The sequence below is a fragment of the Bufo bufo genome, chromosome 3 (assembly GCF_905171765.1).
Source record: "Bufo bufo chromosome 3, aBufBuf1.1, whole genome shotgun sequence".
Taxonomy (NCBI): Eukaryota; Metazoa; Chordata; class Amphibia; order Anura; family Bufonidae; genus Bufo; species Bufo bufo.
In genome coordinates, this window is record NC_053391.1 from 389,843,016 (window position 1) to 389,859,967 (window position 16,952).

The 16,952-nt window shown below is 43.0% G+C and overlaps 1 protein-coding gene across 1 annotated transcript in view; it reads right to left on the minus strand.

Annotated features, from left to right (window-relative positions):
• Positions 1-16,952, minus strand: part of LOC120993819 (multidrug and toxin extrusion protein 2-like) — a 253,523-nt gene that overhangs the window by 199,853 nt on the left and 36,718 nt on the right. The window contains exon 3 of the mRNA XM_040422286.1: positions 3,947-4,015. Coding sequence (XP_040278220.1) covers positions 3,947-4,015 — 69 coding nt within the window. The remainder of the gene's footprint in view (positions 1-3,946; positions 4,016-16,952) is intronic.

Genomic DNA, 16,952 nt, shown 5'->3' on the forward strand with positions numbered 1-16,952 from the left:
GGCTTTACACCCACATTTTTCACTTTCACAAGGGGTAACAGGACAAAATGCACCCCAGATTTTGTTCCCTATTTCCCCTCGAATACGCCAATACCCTATATATGCTCAAAATATGATGTATGGGCGCATGGCAGGGCTCTAGAGTCAAATAGCTAAATGTGAATTTGGCTGGTCTGATTTGGCAGACATGGATTTTAGCCGCCATGTCGCATTAAATAAATTCCCGAGGTCCCCAAGAAATTAGAAACCCCAAGATTTGACCCCATTTCCGAAATAACACCCCCGTACGAACATTTTAAGTGCTGGAAACGGCACTTTTGGCCCAACAGTTGTCTCACAGAAAAAAATATGTACTGGTTGTTAGAAAGTGGATATGCAAGCGAGATGGACTAAATCAGAGATATAAAGTGGAAATATTACAAGGAGCATAAAGGATGAAATTAAATTAATACTCCATGGATGAGTGGTAGATTCTGAAGCAGTCCTGCATGCACAGGCCAGGTTTTTCAGGGCAGGTTTCGCAGTGGTAAATGCTGTCTTTCCTGATTCCCCCTTTTGGAAAACACCCTGTATCTTTTTTGGGTCCTTCACTTCCTTGCTGTCTGGGGGACATGACCAGGAAAATGTTGCCCTGGTACAACACAGGCACCATAACTTCCATAAGTACTGGGACACTCCCTGGCCTGGGTTTGAAAAATTAGGGCCTTGATTACCACCTCTTGGAACTGAAGAAAAGTTCCTCTGTGGCCTGCAGAATGAAATAGCACCTACACATTGCACATTGCCATCTGTACAATGTGTACGACCAACTTTTTGCACCACACTTTAGTTTTTCCTGTGGCACTGTAGGGCTTCATAGGTTGATCTGCAAGCTCTACCCCTCCCATGTGCCTGTTGTAGTCCAGGATACAAACTGGTTTGGGGATAGTGGTAGTGGTACAGGGGCATGGGAGCTGGCGTTAGTGTGAATGGTGGTCAGTACAAGGACGTCCCTCTTGTCCTTGTACTTAACCACTAGCATGTTCTCATTGCGGAGAGCCCTACTTTCACCCATTCTCAGTGGTTGCCCTACCAGGGATCTAGGGAGGCCTCTCTGATTTGTGCGCACTGTGCCGCAAGCCACAGTACCTCCGGCAGTTAGGGACATGAATAGGGGTATGCTGGTATAATAGTTATCCACATAGAGGTGGTAACCCTAATCCAGCAGTGGGTGCAGTAAGTCCCACACGATCTTCCCACTAACTCCTATAATGGGAGGGCATTCTTGGGGTTCTATCCTGGAATCTTTCCTTTCGTAAATGCAGAATTTGTGGGTTTACCCGGAGCAACTCTCTTGGCCGTTTGCTAGGCAGGTACTGGCAGAATCTAATCCTCCCTTTGAACAGTAATAGGGACTCATCTACACTGACATTTTTCTCTGGGTTGTACACCTCAGCAAACTTGGTGCTGCAGTGGTCAATGACAGGCCTAATTTTGAACAGACGGTCAAATGTTGGGTCGTTTTGGGGTGGGCACTGTGAATTGTCATTGTAGTGTAGGAATTTCCTAATTGACTCAAATCGCTTCCGGGTCATGGTCTGACTGTAAATTGGAGTCTGGTAGAAAATGTCCGAACTCCAATATTACCTAGCATTTGTTTTTTTTACTACGCCATATCCAGCACGAGTCCCCAAAACTTTATCATCTCTGCTGCATCTACTGGGGTCCAACCTAGGGGTCTAGCATATGCCGAGGTAGGGTTCTGATCAATAAAATGTTGGCCGTATAAATTGGTTTGGGCCACCATTAAATTTACAAAATCTTCATAGAAGAAGATTTTAAAAAAAATCTAGCTCAGTGTAGCCCGCACAATCTATCTGAATTCCTAAGTTGCCCAATAAAAAAAGTATTTCTGCACAAAAAAAGTATTTTCTGCACAAAAAAAGTCTTCTGTGCAAAAAAAGTCTTTGCTGCACAAAAAAGTATTTTCTGCAACAAAAAAAACTTGCAGTGCAAACTGAGCGGACACAATCAGTAATGGACACTACTGATTGGCGCTCAGTAGTTGCAAAATGCACGCAAGCAGATGGTTCGTTCGTGCAAAAACCTAAACTCACACTAACTGAAATTTATATATACTGTATATATGAGTAAAAGAACGGGCAGCACTTCAAAAGTGAAAAAGTAAAAAGACTTTTATTCACCCATGTGGAAAAAAAATAATAAAAAGATCAAAAAAAGTGCCCGGACCAAATGGCGTCCATAAAAAAAGGACAGGGGGGCGGGAAGGGACAGGGACGGAGGGTGGTTTAGGGATCTGGAACAGCTGCAAATGGAAAAAAAAATCTGTGCAGCTATTCCAGATGTTCTTCTTCTTTTCTTCTTTCTTCTATTCAGCAGAAAAAGGGGTTAAATTGCAGTGGTGTGCACCACAAGTCCCAGCAAGCCACAAGCAGAACAGAAAGGCACGGAACCTCTCTGCATGCAGTCACCAGCTAGAATGGCTGCATGCAGGGAAGTTCTGCCTCTTCCTGTGCAGCTATAGCTCTGTCATTGGCTGGAGCGTTGTTCCAGCCAATAGCAGCGCTGGCAGGGGACCCCAAACACTGGTGTCCCCTGCCTCACCTCGGAGGTGACCGGTGCTGACTTGTACAGCACCTGCCACCTCCCCCTGACCTCTTCCCGACCCTCCCCGATGCCTCTGACAGCTTCCTGCGCTGCGATGTGCCGGTCTCATTGATCGGCCAATCACAGCACTTGGAGCTGCAGGTGGTCGGTGCAGCACCATGCTGCCCTTACTCGGCATGACTGTCTGCCAGTAAGAGCAGCCATGGTGCTGTGATTTCCCCCCGATCGTTCCACAGAGCCCCGCGGACCTTGCGCCATACATGTACGGCGCTGGTCCTTAAGTCACGTCCGGTTGCGCCGGACATGTACGGCGCGGGTCCTTAAGGGGTTAACTACCCCTGAAAGTATAGGTCTACATTGTAGTGGTTCTACAAACTTTTGGAGCTAAGGTAGGTGTAGAATGTCGCTATCCGAATACAGGGTGAGTATAGGTACTCAAATTCATATTTGACAATTCATTTATGGTCCAATGCCCTTTTCAAATTGTTATGGAGCACTGAATGGGATTGCTGCACACATACGCGATGTGTCATCCAAACTTCAGGCTGCAGTACTATCTGGATGTATCACGCACCAGCTTGACACATGCGCTGATATGAGGCCAACCTGACCTCTGACCTAGTCAACGTCATCACTTGACACCAGATGAGGTACCTAAGTGGGGTTTTAAACATGTACATCGCTCCTGATCACCAATGTGATCGGCACTATCTACTTCGCTGACGATCCACCTTTGGTACCTCATCTTCACACAGCACCTGACCATGTTCCGCTAGTACAGACTCCACCTAGACATCCATGACAGCTATTCTAATGTCTCCCTACTGAGTTTAGGATACATGATTTAGTACTACTTGATCCCCTAGAGCTTCGGACCTGAAGTGTTGCCTGCTGTTCCACATCTGGTAACCGCTATAGGAATATCCCTGTTAAGGACATTGCAGGGCTTTATAGGATACATTGCAGGTTCCAGATAGTGGGATCATTCTATCAGAGTAGGTGTCCTAATGAGGGGAGGGCTATTTAGGAACTCATGAGTAGCAAAAATACATCCGATTTTGTACCTCTGAGTTTGGGAGGACAGTTTTTAATTTAATTATTAAAGGCTACACTTTAGAGGTGTTTTTTTCTCTGTGATTTTTATTCCCTGTTGGAGTGACATGAGCTCTCTGGTAGCTGACTGTGTCACTGTGATTTCTATGTTAGGAAACAAAATTTGTTCAGCACTGGGTCCTCACTCACCAGGTCTCCCTTGGTGAATACAACACTGGCTACAGCTATCATGCCACTGTTTATGGTGAATATTTTAGAAGTATAATGAATGACCCATCTTTCATACCTGGGATACGAGTGTGTCACATGCTCCAGTCATACCCAAGGCCACTGATAACCCTGTCATATTTATAATCTGTGAAGAAAAACAAAAGCAGAAAATGAAAAAATGTGCATACATAAAATGCCCAATATCACACACAATAGGTAAAGCAGAAGCAAGTAAGCAGGTTCACACAGGACAACATGGGGCCTATGTTTAAAAGCAATCCGTGACCACAAATCCTTGAACAATTTTAATGGCTAGAAAGCATAAAGGACTCAGGTTCAGAATACTATATGTAATCTTTGTCTTTCTAATTAGGCTATTTTCAGCAAGGGTTCAGCAAAAACGCTTCCGTTACTGATAATACAACTATCTGCATCCATTATGAACGGATCCGGTTGTATCATCTTTAACATTGCCAAGACGGATCCATCATGAACTCCATTGAAAGTCAATGGAGGACAGATCCGTTTTCTATTGTGGCAGATTGTGGCAGAGAAAACGGATCCGCCCCCATTGACTTTCACTGTGGGTCATGCCGGATACGTCTTGCTCCGCATTTCAGGACGGAAAGCAAACTACAACATGTTGCGGTTTGCTCTCCAGTATGGGAATGCAACTAAACGAAACGGCATTTTGGAGCATTTCGTTCTGTTCAGTTTTGTCCCTATTGACAATGAATGGGGACAAAACTGAAGTGTTTTTTTCCTGTATTGAGCCCATATGACGGATCTCAATACCAGAAAACTAAAACACTAGTGTGAAAGTAGCCAAACATGCATTCCCCTGCCAAAAGAATCCAAAGTTTACCTCAGCCGTGTTAGCCCCCCCATATCAAAATTTTTGAACAAAACATATGCAATTGGTTAGATCTTTGTTAGATCAGGTTAGATCAATTGTTGTTTGCGTTAGATCTCATACAGAAGTAGAGATATTAACAGTTATTTGCAGGGGGGGCTAACCCGTCATCAGCCCCCCCTTATCAAAAAATTGACCAAAAAATTAGCTATTTTGGAAGATATTTGTTAGATCAGGTATGATCAACTAGTTGTTTTGTTAGATCTCACATAATTACAGACTTATTAAGTGATTAATGAGGGGGGGCTAGCCCCCCCACATGCAATTTTCAGGTAAAAGTTGGTGCAGAGTAATAGGCCTTCGTTAGATCCGGTAAGATCAAGTGGTTTCAACGTTAGATCTCATTTAATTACAGAGATATTTCACATAAAAACACAGATATTAGGTAGTATTAAATAGGGGGGTTAGCCCCCCCACATGCAATTTTCTGGTAAAATTTGATGCAAACTAATAGGCCTTTGTTAGATCCGGTAAGATCAAGTGGTTTCAACATTAGATCTCATATAATTACAGAGATATTATGGATATTTGCTATTACGTCAGGGGGGGCTAGCCCCCCCACACACAATTTTCTGGTAAAATTTGATGCAGACTAATAGGCCTTCGTTAGATCCGGTAAGATCAAGTGGTTTCAACGTTAGATCTCATTTAATTACAGAGATATTTCACATAAAAACACAGATATTAGGTAGTATTAAATAGGGACGCTAGCCCCCCCACATGCAATTTTCTGGTAAAATTTGATGCAGACTAATAGGCCTTTGTTAAATCCGGTAAGATCAAGTGGTTTCAACGTTAGATCTCATATAATTACAGAGATATTATGGATATTTAGTATTACGTCAGGGGGGGGCTAGCCCCCCCACATGCAATTTTCTGGTAAAATTTGATGCAGACTAATAGGCCTTCGTTAGATCCGGTAAGATCAAGTGGTTTCAATGTTAGATCTCATATAATTACAAAGATATTATGGATATTTGGTATTACGTCAGGGGGGGCTAGCCCCCCCACATGCAATTTTCTGATAAAATTTGATGCAGACTAATAGGCCTTCGTTAGATCCGGTAAGATCAAGTGGTTTCAACGTTAGATCTCATTTAATTACAGAGATATTATGGATATTTGGTATTACGTCAGGGGGGGCTAGCCCCCCCACATGCAATTTTCTGGTAAAATTTGATGCAGACTAATAGGCCTTCGTTAGATCCGGTAAGATCAAGTGGTTTCAACGTTAAATCTCATATAATTACAGAGATATTTCACATAAAAACACAGATATTAGGTAGTATTAAATAGGGGGGTTAGCCCCCCCACATGCAATTTTCTGGTAAAATTTGATGCAGACTAATAGGCCTTTGTTAGATACGGTAAGATCAAGTGGTTTCAACGTTAGATCTCATATAATTACAGAGATATTATGGATATGTGCTATTACGTCAGGGGGAGCTAGCCCCCCCACACGCAATTTTCTGGTAAAATTTGATGCAGACTAATAGGCCTTCGTTAGATCCGGTAAGATCAAGTGGTTTCAACGTTAGATCTCATTTAATTACAGAGATATTTCACATAAAAACACAGATATTAGGTAGTATTAAATAGGGGGGCTAGCCCCCCCACATGCAATTTTCTGGTAAAATTTGATGCAGACTAATAGGCCTTCGTTAGATCCGGTAAGATCAAGTGGTTACAACGTTAGATCTCATATAATTACAGAGATATTATGGATATTTGGTATTACGTCAGGGGGGGCTAGCCCCCCCACATGCAATTTTCTGGTAAAATTTGATGCAGACTAATAGGCCTTCGTTAGATCCGGTAAGATCAAGTGGTTTCAATGTTAGATCTCATATAATTACAGAGATATTATGGATATTTGGTATTACGTCAGGGGGGGCTAGCCCCCCCACATGCAATTTTCTGGTAAAATTTGATGCAGACTAATAGGCCTTCGTTAGATCCGGTAAGATCAAGTGGTTTCAACGTTAGATCTCATATAATTACAGAGATATTTCACATAAAAATACAGATATTAGGTAGTATTAAATAGGAGGGCTAGCCCCCCCACATGCAATTTTCTGGTAAAATTTGATGCAGACTAATAGGCCTTCGTTAGATCCGGTAAGATCAAGTGGTTTCAACGTTAGATCTCATTTAATTACAGAGATATTTCACATTCAAATACAGATATTAGGTAGTATTAAATAGGGGGGCTAGCCCCCCCACATGCAATTTTCTGGTAAAATTTGATGCAGACTAATGGGCCTTCGTTAGATCCGGTAAGATCAAGTGGTTTCAACGTTAGATCTCATTTAATTACAGAGATATTTCACATAAAAACACAGATATTAGGTAGTATTAAATAGGGGGGTTAGCCCCCCCACATGCAATTTTCTGGTAAAATTTGATGCAGACTAATAGGCCTTTGTTAGATCCGGTAAGATCAAGTGGTTTCAACGTTAGATCTCATATAATTACAGAGATATTATGGATATTTGCTATTAAGTCAGGGGGGCTAGCCCCCCCACATGCAATTTTCTGGTAAAATTTGATGCAGACTAATAGGCCTTCGTTAGATCCGGTAAGATCAAGTGGTTTCAACGTTAGATCTCATTTAATTACAGAGATATTTCACATAAAAACACAGATATTAGGTAGTATTAAATAGGGGGGTTAGCCCCCCCACATGCAATTTTCTGGTAAAATTTGATGCAGACTAATAGGCCTTTGTTAGATCCGGTAAGATCAACAGGTTTCAACGTTAGATCTCATATAATTACAGAGATATTATGGATATTTGCTATTACGTCAGGGGGGGGGCTAGCCCCCCCACACGCAATTTTCTGGTAAAATTTGATGCAGACTAATAGGCCTTCGTTAGATCCGGTAAGATCAAGTGGTTTCAACGTTAGATCTCATTTAATTACAGAGATATTTCACATAAAAACACAGATATTAGGTAGTATTAAATAGGGGGGCTAGCCCCCCCACATGCAATTTTCTGGTAAAATTTGATGCAGACTAATAGGCCTTCGTTAGATCCGATAAGATCAAGAGGTTTCAACGTTAGATCTCATTTAATTACAGAGATATTTCACATAAAAACACAGATATTAGGTAGTATTAAATAGGGGGGTTAGCCCCCCCACATGCAATTTTCTGGTAAAATTTGATGCAGACTAATAGGCCTTCGTTAGATCCGGTAAGATCAAGTGGTTTCAACGTTAGATCTCATTTAATTACAGAGATATTTCACATTCAAATACAGATATTAGGTAGTATTAAATAGGGGGGCTAGCCCCCCCACATGCAATTTTCTGGTAAAATTTGATGCAGACTAATGGGCCTTCGTTAGATCCGGTAAGATCAAGTGGTTTCAACGTTAGATCTCATTTAATTACAGAGATATTTCACATAAAAACACAGATATTAGGTAGTATTAAATAGGGGGGTTAGCCCCCCCACATGCAATTTTCTGGTAAAATTTGATGCAGACTAATAGGCCTTTGTTAGATCCGGTAAGATCAAGTGGTTTCAACGTTAGATCTCATATAATTACAGAGATATTATGGATATTTGCTATTAAGTCAGGGGGCTAGCCCCCCCACATGCAATTTTCTGGTAAAATTTGATGCAGACTAATAGGCCTTCGTTAGATCCGGTAAGATCAAGTGGTTTCAACGTTAGATCTCATTTAATTACAGAGATATTTCACATAAAAACACAGATATTAGGTAGTATTAAATAGGGGGGTTAGCCCCCCCACATGCAATTTTCTGGTAAAATTTGATGCAGACTAATAGGCCTTTGTTAGATCCGGTAAGATCAACAGGTTTCAACGTTAGATCTCATATAATTACAGAGATATTATGGATATTTGCTATTACGTCAGGGGGGGGCTAGCCCCCCCACACGCAATTTTCTGGTAAAATTTGATGCAGACTAATAGGCCTTCGTTAGATCCGGTAAGATCAAGTGGTTTCAACGTTAGATCTCATTTAATTACAGAGATATTTCACATAAAAACACAGATATTAGGTAGTATTAAATAGGGGGGCTAGCCCCCCCACATGCAATTTTCTGGTAAAATTTGATGCAGACTAATAGGCCTTTGTTAGATCCGGTAAGATCAAGTGGTTTCAACGTTAGATCTCATTTAATTACAGAGATATTTCACATAAAAATACAGATATTAGGTAGTATTAAATAGGGGGGCTAGCCCCCCCACATGCAATTTTCTGGTAAAATTTGATGCAGACTAATAGGCCTTCGTTAGATCCGGTAAGATCAAGTGGTTTCAACGTTAGATCTCATATAATTACAGAGATATTTCACATAAAAAAACAGATATTAGGTAGTATTAAATAGGGGGGCTAGCCCCCCCACATGCAATTTTCTGGTAAAATTTGATGCAGACTAATAGGCCTTCGTTAGATCCGATAAGATCAAGAGGTTTCAACGTTAGATCTCATTTAATTACAGAGATATTTCACATAAAAATACAGATATTAGGTAGTATTAAATAGGGGGGCTAGCCCCCCCACATGCAATTTTCTGGTAAAATTTGATGCAAACTAATAGGCCTTCGTTAGATCCGGTAAGATCAAGTGGTTTCAACGTTAGATCTCATTTAATTACAGAGATATTTCACATAAAAACACAGATATTAGGTAGTATTAAATAGGGGGGCTAGCCCCCCCACATGCAATTTTCTGGTAAAATTTGATGCAGACTAATAGGCCTTCGTTAGATCCGGTAAGATCAAGTGGTTTCAACGTTAGATCTCATATAATTACAGAGATATTTCACATAAAAATACAGATATTAGGTAGTATTAAATAGGGGGGCTAGCCCCCCCACAAGCAATTTTCTGGTAAAATTTGATGCAGACTAATAGGCCTTCGTTAGATCCGGTAATATCAAGTGGTTTCAACGTTAGATCTCATTTAATTACAGAGATATTATGGATATTTGGTATTACGTCAGGGGGGGCTAGCCCCCCCACATTCAATTTTCTGGTAAAATTTGATGCAGACTAATAGGCCTTCATTAGATCCGGTAAGATCAAGTGGTTTCAACGTTAGATTTCATATAATTACAGAGATATTTCACATAAAAACGCATATATTAGGTATATTAAATAGGGGGGCTAGCCCCCCCACATGCAATTTACTGGTAAAATTTGATGCAGACTAAAAGGCCTTCGTTAGATCTGGTAAGATCAAGTGGTTTCAACGTTAGATCTCATTTAATTACAGAGATATTTCACATAAAGACGCAGATATTAGGTAGTATTAAATAGGGGGGCTAGCCCCCCCACATGCAATTTTCAGGTAAAATATGATGCAGACTAATAGGCCTTCGTTAGATCCGGTAAGATCAAGTGGTTTCAACGTTAGATCTCATTTAATTACAGAGATATTTCACATAAAAACACAGATATTAGGTAGTATTAAATAGGGGGGCTAGCCCCCCCACAAGCAATTTTCTGGTAAAATTTGATTCAGGCTAATAGGCCTTCGTTAGATCCGGTAAGATCAAGTGGTTTTAATGTTAGATCTCATATAATTACAGCGATATTATGGATATTTGGAATTACATAAGGGGGAGCTAGCCCCCCTATTTAATACTTCCTAATATCTGTGTTTTCATTTGAAATATCTCTGTAATTATATGAGATCTAACGTTGAAACCATCTGATCTTACCGGATCTAACGAAGGCCTATTAGTCTGCATCAAATTTTATCAGAAAATTGCATGTGGGGGGGGCTAGCCCCCCTATTTAATACTACCTAATATCTGCGTTTTTATGTGAAATATCTCTGTAATCAAATGAGATCTAACGTTGAAACCACTTGATCTTACCGGATCTAACAAAGGCCTATTAGTCTGCATCAAATTTAAATTGCATGGGGGGGGGGGGGGGGCTAGCCCCCCTATTTAATACTACCTAATATCTGTATTTTTATGTGAAATATCTCTGTAATTATATGAGATCTAACGTTGAAACCACTTGATCTTACCGGATCTAACGAAGGCCTATTAGTCTGCATCAAATTTTACCAGAAAATTGCATGTGGGGGGGCTAGCCCCCCCTCATTAATCACTTAATAAGTCTGTAATTATGTGAGATCTAACAAAACAACTAGTTGATCATACCTGATCTAACAAATATCTTCCAAAATAGCTAATTTTTTTGTCAATTTTTTGATAAGGGGGGGCTGATGACGGGTTAGCCCCCCCTGCAAATAACTGTTAATATCTCTACTTCTGTATGAGATCTAACGCAAACAACAATTGATCTAACCTGATCTAACAAAGATCTAACCAACTGCATATGTTTTGTTCAAAAATTTTGATATGGGGGGGCTAACACGGCTGAGGTCAAAGTTTTGGTGATTTGCTTTGGATGAATCACGCAAAACTGTGCCTATCATTTTACTATTACATTCTGTATAATAGCAAGGGAAAGAGTGCAGAGAGGATGAAGACGGATGATCATGTGAGATCAGTGTCAGACTGGGCTGCCTAGGGCCCACCAGAAAAATTTATTTTGGGGGTCCATAGTATGGATACATTCAAATATAATAAATAATCTAACAAGATTTTTATGTGAACATCGGCTGGTGGAGGAGCTGTACACTGAATATGTGTATGTAGTGCAGCAAGTCTAATGTTATTTGTCAAGTGTGCAGGGGGTGGGGGGCTAGGGGCCCACCTTGCTCAGGGGCCCACCGGGGGATTCCCCTGTACCCCTGTAGGCCATTCCGAGCCTGTGTGAGATAGGGAAACAGCTCTTTTTGTCTGTGCACTGTTTGTGTAGATTTAAAAAAAAGATCTGTTTCCTAAACACAGCTACAGACTGCATATATTTCCATATTCATGAGAGGTGGAGTTACACAGAGCCTGGAGAGGAAGAGAAAGGAAGCATCCAGGTGTGAGAGCATCCCTCAGTGACCAGAGCTGCAGCTAATAAACAAGTTTGATGGCAGCATCTCCAGAAATGAATATTTATTCACAGTGGGTCCATGAAAATATGTGCAGCGTAGCCAAAAAGTATTGCAACGTTTCGACTACATAGTAATCTTTGTCAAGCATAACATTACGTGAATCATAAAGACTTATAAAGCATATAGAGTGCCCTCCAATTATCACATACCGATCAAAAGCCTTACTCATATTTCGTAACACCCAACAATTAAATTTCACCTATCAGATACAATTATCAAATGTGTGTTCTATTAATCATTAAAACCGGCATATCATTACCTGTGGGCGATACTGACCTATGGATTCTCATCACCATGCACATGTACTATGTAGTCGAAACGTTGCAATACTTTTTGGCTACGCTGCACATTTTTTATGGACCCACTATGAATAAATATTCATTTCTGGAGATGCTGCCGCCAAACTTGTTTGTATGCTGATCGATTGGCCTAATTTGGATCTATGGTCGTGGATGGCTGGTGCATTCCAGTGAAGGTCTGTACGATAATTGAGTGCTGCTCTAAACATCATATTCTACTACCAGAGCTGCAGCTAAGTGAAGCTGATCATGTCCAAGACCCTGATCCTGACCAAAGGAACGAGGATTGCTTCCAGGAACGCTAATGAGAGCTGAGGAGCAAAGCTACATACACTGCAGGACAACATGCTTGTTGGAGAGGCATTTGCTCTGTTCAGAGTCACCAGCGGAGGCAGAGCAGACCTCATTACAGTATTGGCGCCTAGAGACTGAGACCAGGCCTGTAGTTAGTTAGTTAGAATCTCTGTGTCAGGCCACAAGTGTTGCTATTGTTCATTGTAAGGACTCCATAATTTTAAGGGACATTTCACATTTGAGAGGTGATAAACTTCCCACAAAATCAAGCCAGGCTCGCGTTTTGCTCAGGAGAAATACTCAGGCACGTGCTACAAGACCAGTTAAGGGATGGGGAATACTGTAGAGCTTTGTAAGATTGTAAGTTGTTGTGCTATACCGCAGGCTAGGACCTACCACACACCCATACAGTTATTCTTGTTTTTTTAGGGCAATAACAGGTAAGGTGTGGCAGTTTAGTTGTGCTCGCCATAGGTAAATTACCACGCCTTCCTCCTGCATCCATCGGTGGACGCCACGCTGTGCAGCACAAGGGTCTCAGAGTTGTTTTCCTTGTTCGTGACTTCACTGTATCCTGGGGAGCCCACCCTGGTACACGGCTTATATCTTGGCATAGTCGGCAGGATACAGTGACCATTATGGACGGGAAGGTGGCGGGAGACCTTCATCTGGCGCCAATAGCACCGGACCAGGACCCAGCTCAGGGTGCGCCAGTGCAAGGCCAACTTGCCCCAACACCGCTGATACAGCTTGCCCCCGCCATGCCTGCCCCAGTAAGGATCATCCCTGTGGGGGCACTGTTGCTTTATCTGCCAAAATTTGACTGTAAAAACATGACGTTGCAGGACTTGACTGAAAGGGTGCAAAGTGCGGTTAGAATGTGTAACCTGACCCCCATTAGGGGCTCTAGAGGGTAACGTCAGATGAACAGTAATGGTAAGGCCCAAATCAGAGAGAGACACCCTAGAGGAAATATTCTCCCTGCTGGAGAAGTTTGTGGAGCCACTTCTTCAACCAACCAACCACAGCTAGAGGGCGAGACCCTGATGCAGTACTCCAATGCCCTACAGGAGACGTTAAATGAAATACAGGGGTGAGACCCAGAGGCCATTGGAGCCTTACGGGAGGTGGACCGGCTACTACGAGACCAGTTCATCGTGGGGCTCTCCAACAAGTTCTTACAGGACAAATTACAAGAGATTGCAAAAGGACTACGCCCAACATGACATTCTACAGCATCTACCTAGCCACCATGGAGAGAGAGGAAGAGTATTGAGTAGCACCCATGCTACAGGAGGTCGGTCTGCATCTGAAGACTGAGAGTCCTCAAAGGATGTGGTCCAGGTCCTGCGGACAGAATTGAGAGAACTTCGGCTGGAAGTGTCCCAGATGAAGGCAGGAACACCCCGCCCTCCGGAAATGATCCCAGTGCCCCGTGCCACTCCACCCAGGATAACTCAGGTGCAGAAGCTCATCAAAAGAGGGCCCCTCTACTGGGCTTGTCAACAGTACGGCCAAATGGCCAGAGAGTGCCCAGAACAGATTAAGTTTGAGCCGACATTAAATTTTCGACTGCCGCAGTAGCTGGGTGTCCTGTGGCGGTACACCAGAAGCTAAGCCCTATGCGTGAGGAACATGACCTGTATGCCAGCAGCCCCATTATGGAAGACGAGTTGGAAGGCCAGAAGGTATGCCACCTAGTTGATACGGGGTCGAAGTGCACCTTTATGCCTCTGGAGTTCTTTGAAAGACACTTTGGACATATGATGGAGCTGGAAGACGGGAGCGTCATCAGGCTGACATCTGCCAATAGCAGAGAGATGAACGTCCAAGGGATAGTCTTGATGCAGGTCCAACTGTTTGGTCAAAAGGTTGGCAAGAAGGGGGTCGTGATGGTGGACCATTTGTCCCGGAGAGGAATGGATGTGACGCTAGGTATGAACGTGCTGAGAGACCTAGACCATCAACTCTATGCCAAAGAAGGACCAAAGTATTGGCAACGGGCCACCACACACCGGCCGACCCAGAAGGTTCTACAGCAGATGGTGAGGAGCTGTAATTGGCAAAAGAGCAACATGTCCGGTCGGCCCATTGGACACGTGAAGGTGCAGTGGAGGACCCCAGTGAAGATCCCACCTCGACAAGAACAAATATTGATGCTGCCGGTGGGGGGCTGGACAACAACTGAATGGACTGGAGGTCCTAATCGAGTCCGCTTACCAAGTGGAAACGCAGATTCGCCCACTCATAGCCCGTGCCCTCGCTATTGTGAAGGATGGATTTGTGCCTGTACGCTGCCTCAATGTTGAAGACTGCGAGTTAACCGTTTCTGGGAATACCTTGCTGGCCAAAGTTTGTGTTCAAAGGGGATATCCCTCGACAAAGGAGCTTCACACTACAGGCAGATAGGAGATCAACCTGAACTATGCTGTAGAGGTTCATCAAAGGGAGACCCCGACAGCGGAGTGGAACGGTTGAGTGATCATGGCCCGGATGGGGGTGGACTGCAAGACCCTGACTCCAGGACAACAGAAGTTGCTGAAAGACACCCTTTGGGAATTCCAGGAGGCATTCTCGAGACATGATTAGGACTTCGGGTGTGCTTCCGCCATCAAACACGAAATCCCCACCAGCAATGCTGCACCGATCAGGGAACGTTACTGGCAAATCCCACCTAAAATGTACCAGAAAGTTAAGAATATGGTGGTCAGCATGTTGGAAAACTGGGTGATCCAGGAGAGTCAAGGTCCTTGGGCTGCTCCAGTAGTCTTGGTGCAGAAGAAAGATGGGATTCTCCTTTTCTATGTGGATTCTCGGAAGCTGAATGCCCAAACCGTTCGGGATGCCTACCATGTTCCGCGGATTAAGGAGTCGTCCGACTGGAGTCATGCAAAGTTCTTCTCAACTCTTGACCTAGGCAGTGGTTATTAGCAGGTACCTGTGGCCAAGATGGACAAAGCGAAGATGGTCTTCATCCTACCTATGAGACTTTACGAGTTCAACCGGATGCCGTTTGGCCTGTCCAATGCCCCGGGAACATTCCAGCGGTTGATGGAGCACTGTCTGGGGGATCTCAACTTTGAGTCGGTATTGATATACCTGGATCACATAGTAGTGTTTGGGGCCTCCTTTGAGGATCACCTCCAGAAGCTGTGACAGGTCCTGGGACGGCTGTCAGACCATGGGCTCAAGATCAAGCCCAAAAAAAATGGCAACTGTTTAGACAGAAGAGTATTTGGGACATTTGGTCACCCAGGAGGGGGTAAACCCAGCCCCCAGCAAGGTGGAGGCCATCCAGAAGTGGCCTCAGCCGCATACACTACGAGAGGTGTGGGCATTCGTGGGACTGGCCGGCTACTACAGGAGGTTTATACCCAAATTTGCTCATTTGGTGGGCCCGTTAAACGAGTTGTCAACTGCCACTGCGGGAGGCCCAAAGAATCATCCACTCGAATGGGGACCTCGGCAACAAGAGGCCTTTGAAGCAGTTAGGAGGCGCTGACCAGTGCCCCGATTCTAGCTTATGCGCGGTTCAGCACCCCATTTCTGCTGTACACTGACGGAAGTCTACTTGGTCTGGGGGCCGTGTTACCCCAAGTCCAGTATGGACGTGAGAGAGTCATTGCCTATGGCAGCCGGTCTCGGAGGGAGTCAGAGTGAATCCCTGACAACTATAGCTTCTTTAAATTGGAACTACTGGCACTGGTGTAGGCTATGGCCGAAAGGTTCGCGGAGTACCTTTTTTAAAAAAAAAATGTTTTATATACTTTATTCTTTTTCTTTTTTTATGAAATAAATACACGTTCAATGCAACATTAACATAGTACAACACAATCCGTAATACCACTATGATAAATATTATCCTTATTTTTTATCACCCAAATACCCACCCAACACCCCATGAAGGGAAGGAGAGAGAGGAACTGCAGGAAAAAAAAAAAATAATAAATAAAAAAGATTGCTCGACCTAATATGGCCATTTATTCCATATCTCATCAAGTCCTACTGGATTTTTAGTGTAGCACTCAGAAACCCATTGAGTTTTAATAAGATTAGCCACTGCTTCACGCCACTGTCCCACTGTGGGCGGGTCTTCCTTTATCCATTTCCTAAGTATAAGGAGTCTAGCTTGAAATAGTACTTTACCCAGAACCAATCGTATTTTCTTCTTCAATTTCAGATGTTCAGTTGCTCCCAATATACAAACTACTGGGTCTTCAAACACCTGAACATCCAGGAATACAAATACAATCTCTGCTATCCCCTTCCAGTATCTGAAAAGTCTAGGGCATCTCCAAAAACTGTGTATTAAATCTGCGTTCCCTCCACTACATTTTGGACAATTATCTAAAGCTCTCACACCCATCTTCTTAAGCATCTTCGGAGATCGATGTAATCTATGTACTATAAAAAACTGTGATATTTTATGTGAACCCCTATTCGACACCATAGCGTAACTTCTAAGAGCATCCTTCCATTTCTCTTCGGAAAAGAAGGGCTGAAGTTCTTTCTCCCATTTTTTTTTGGCAAGTATTGTAATCCGTTCTTTCTTACCTTCCATCAATATCC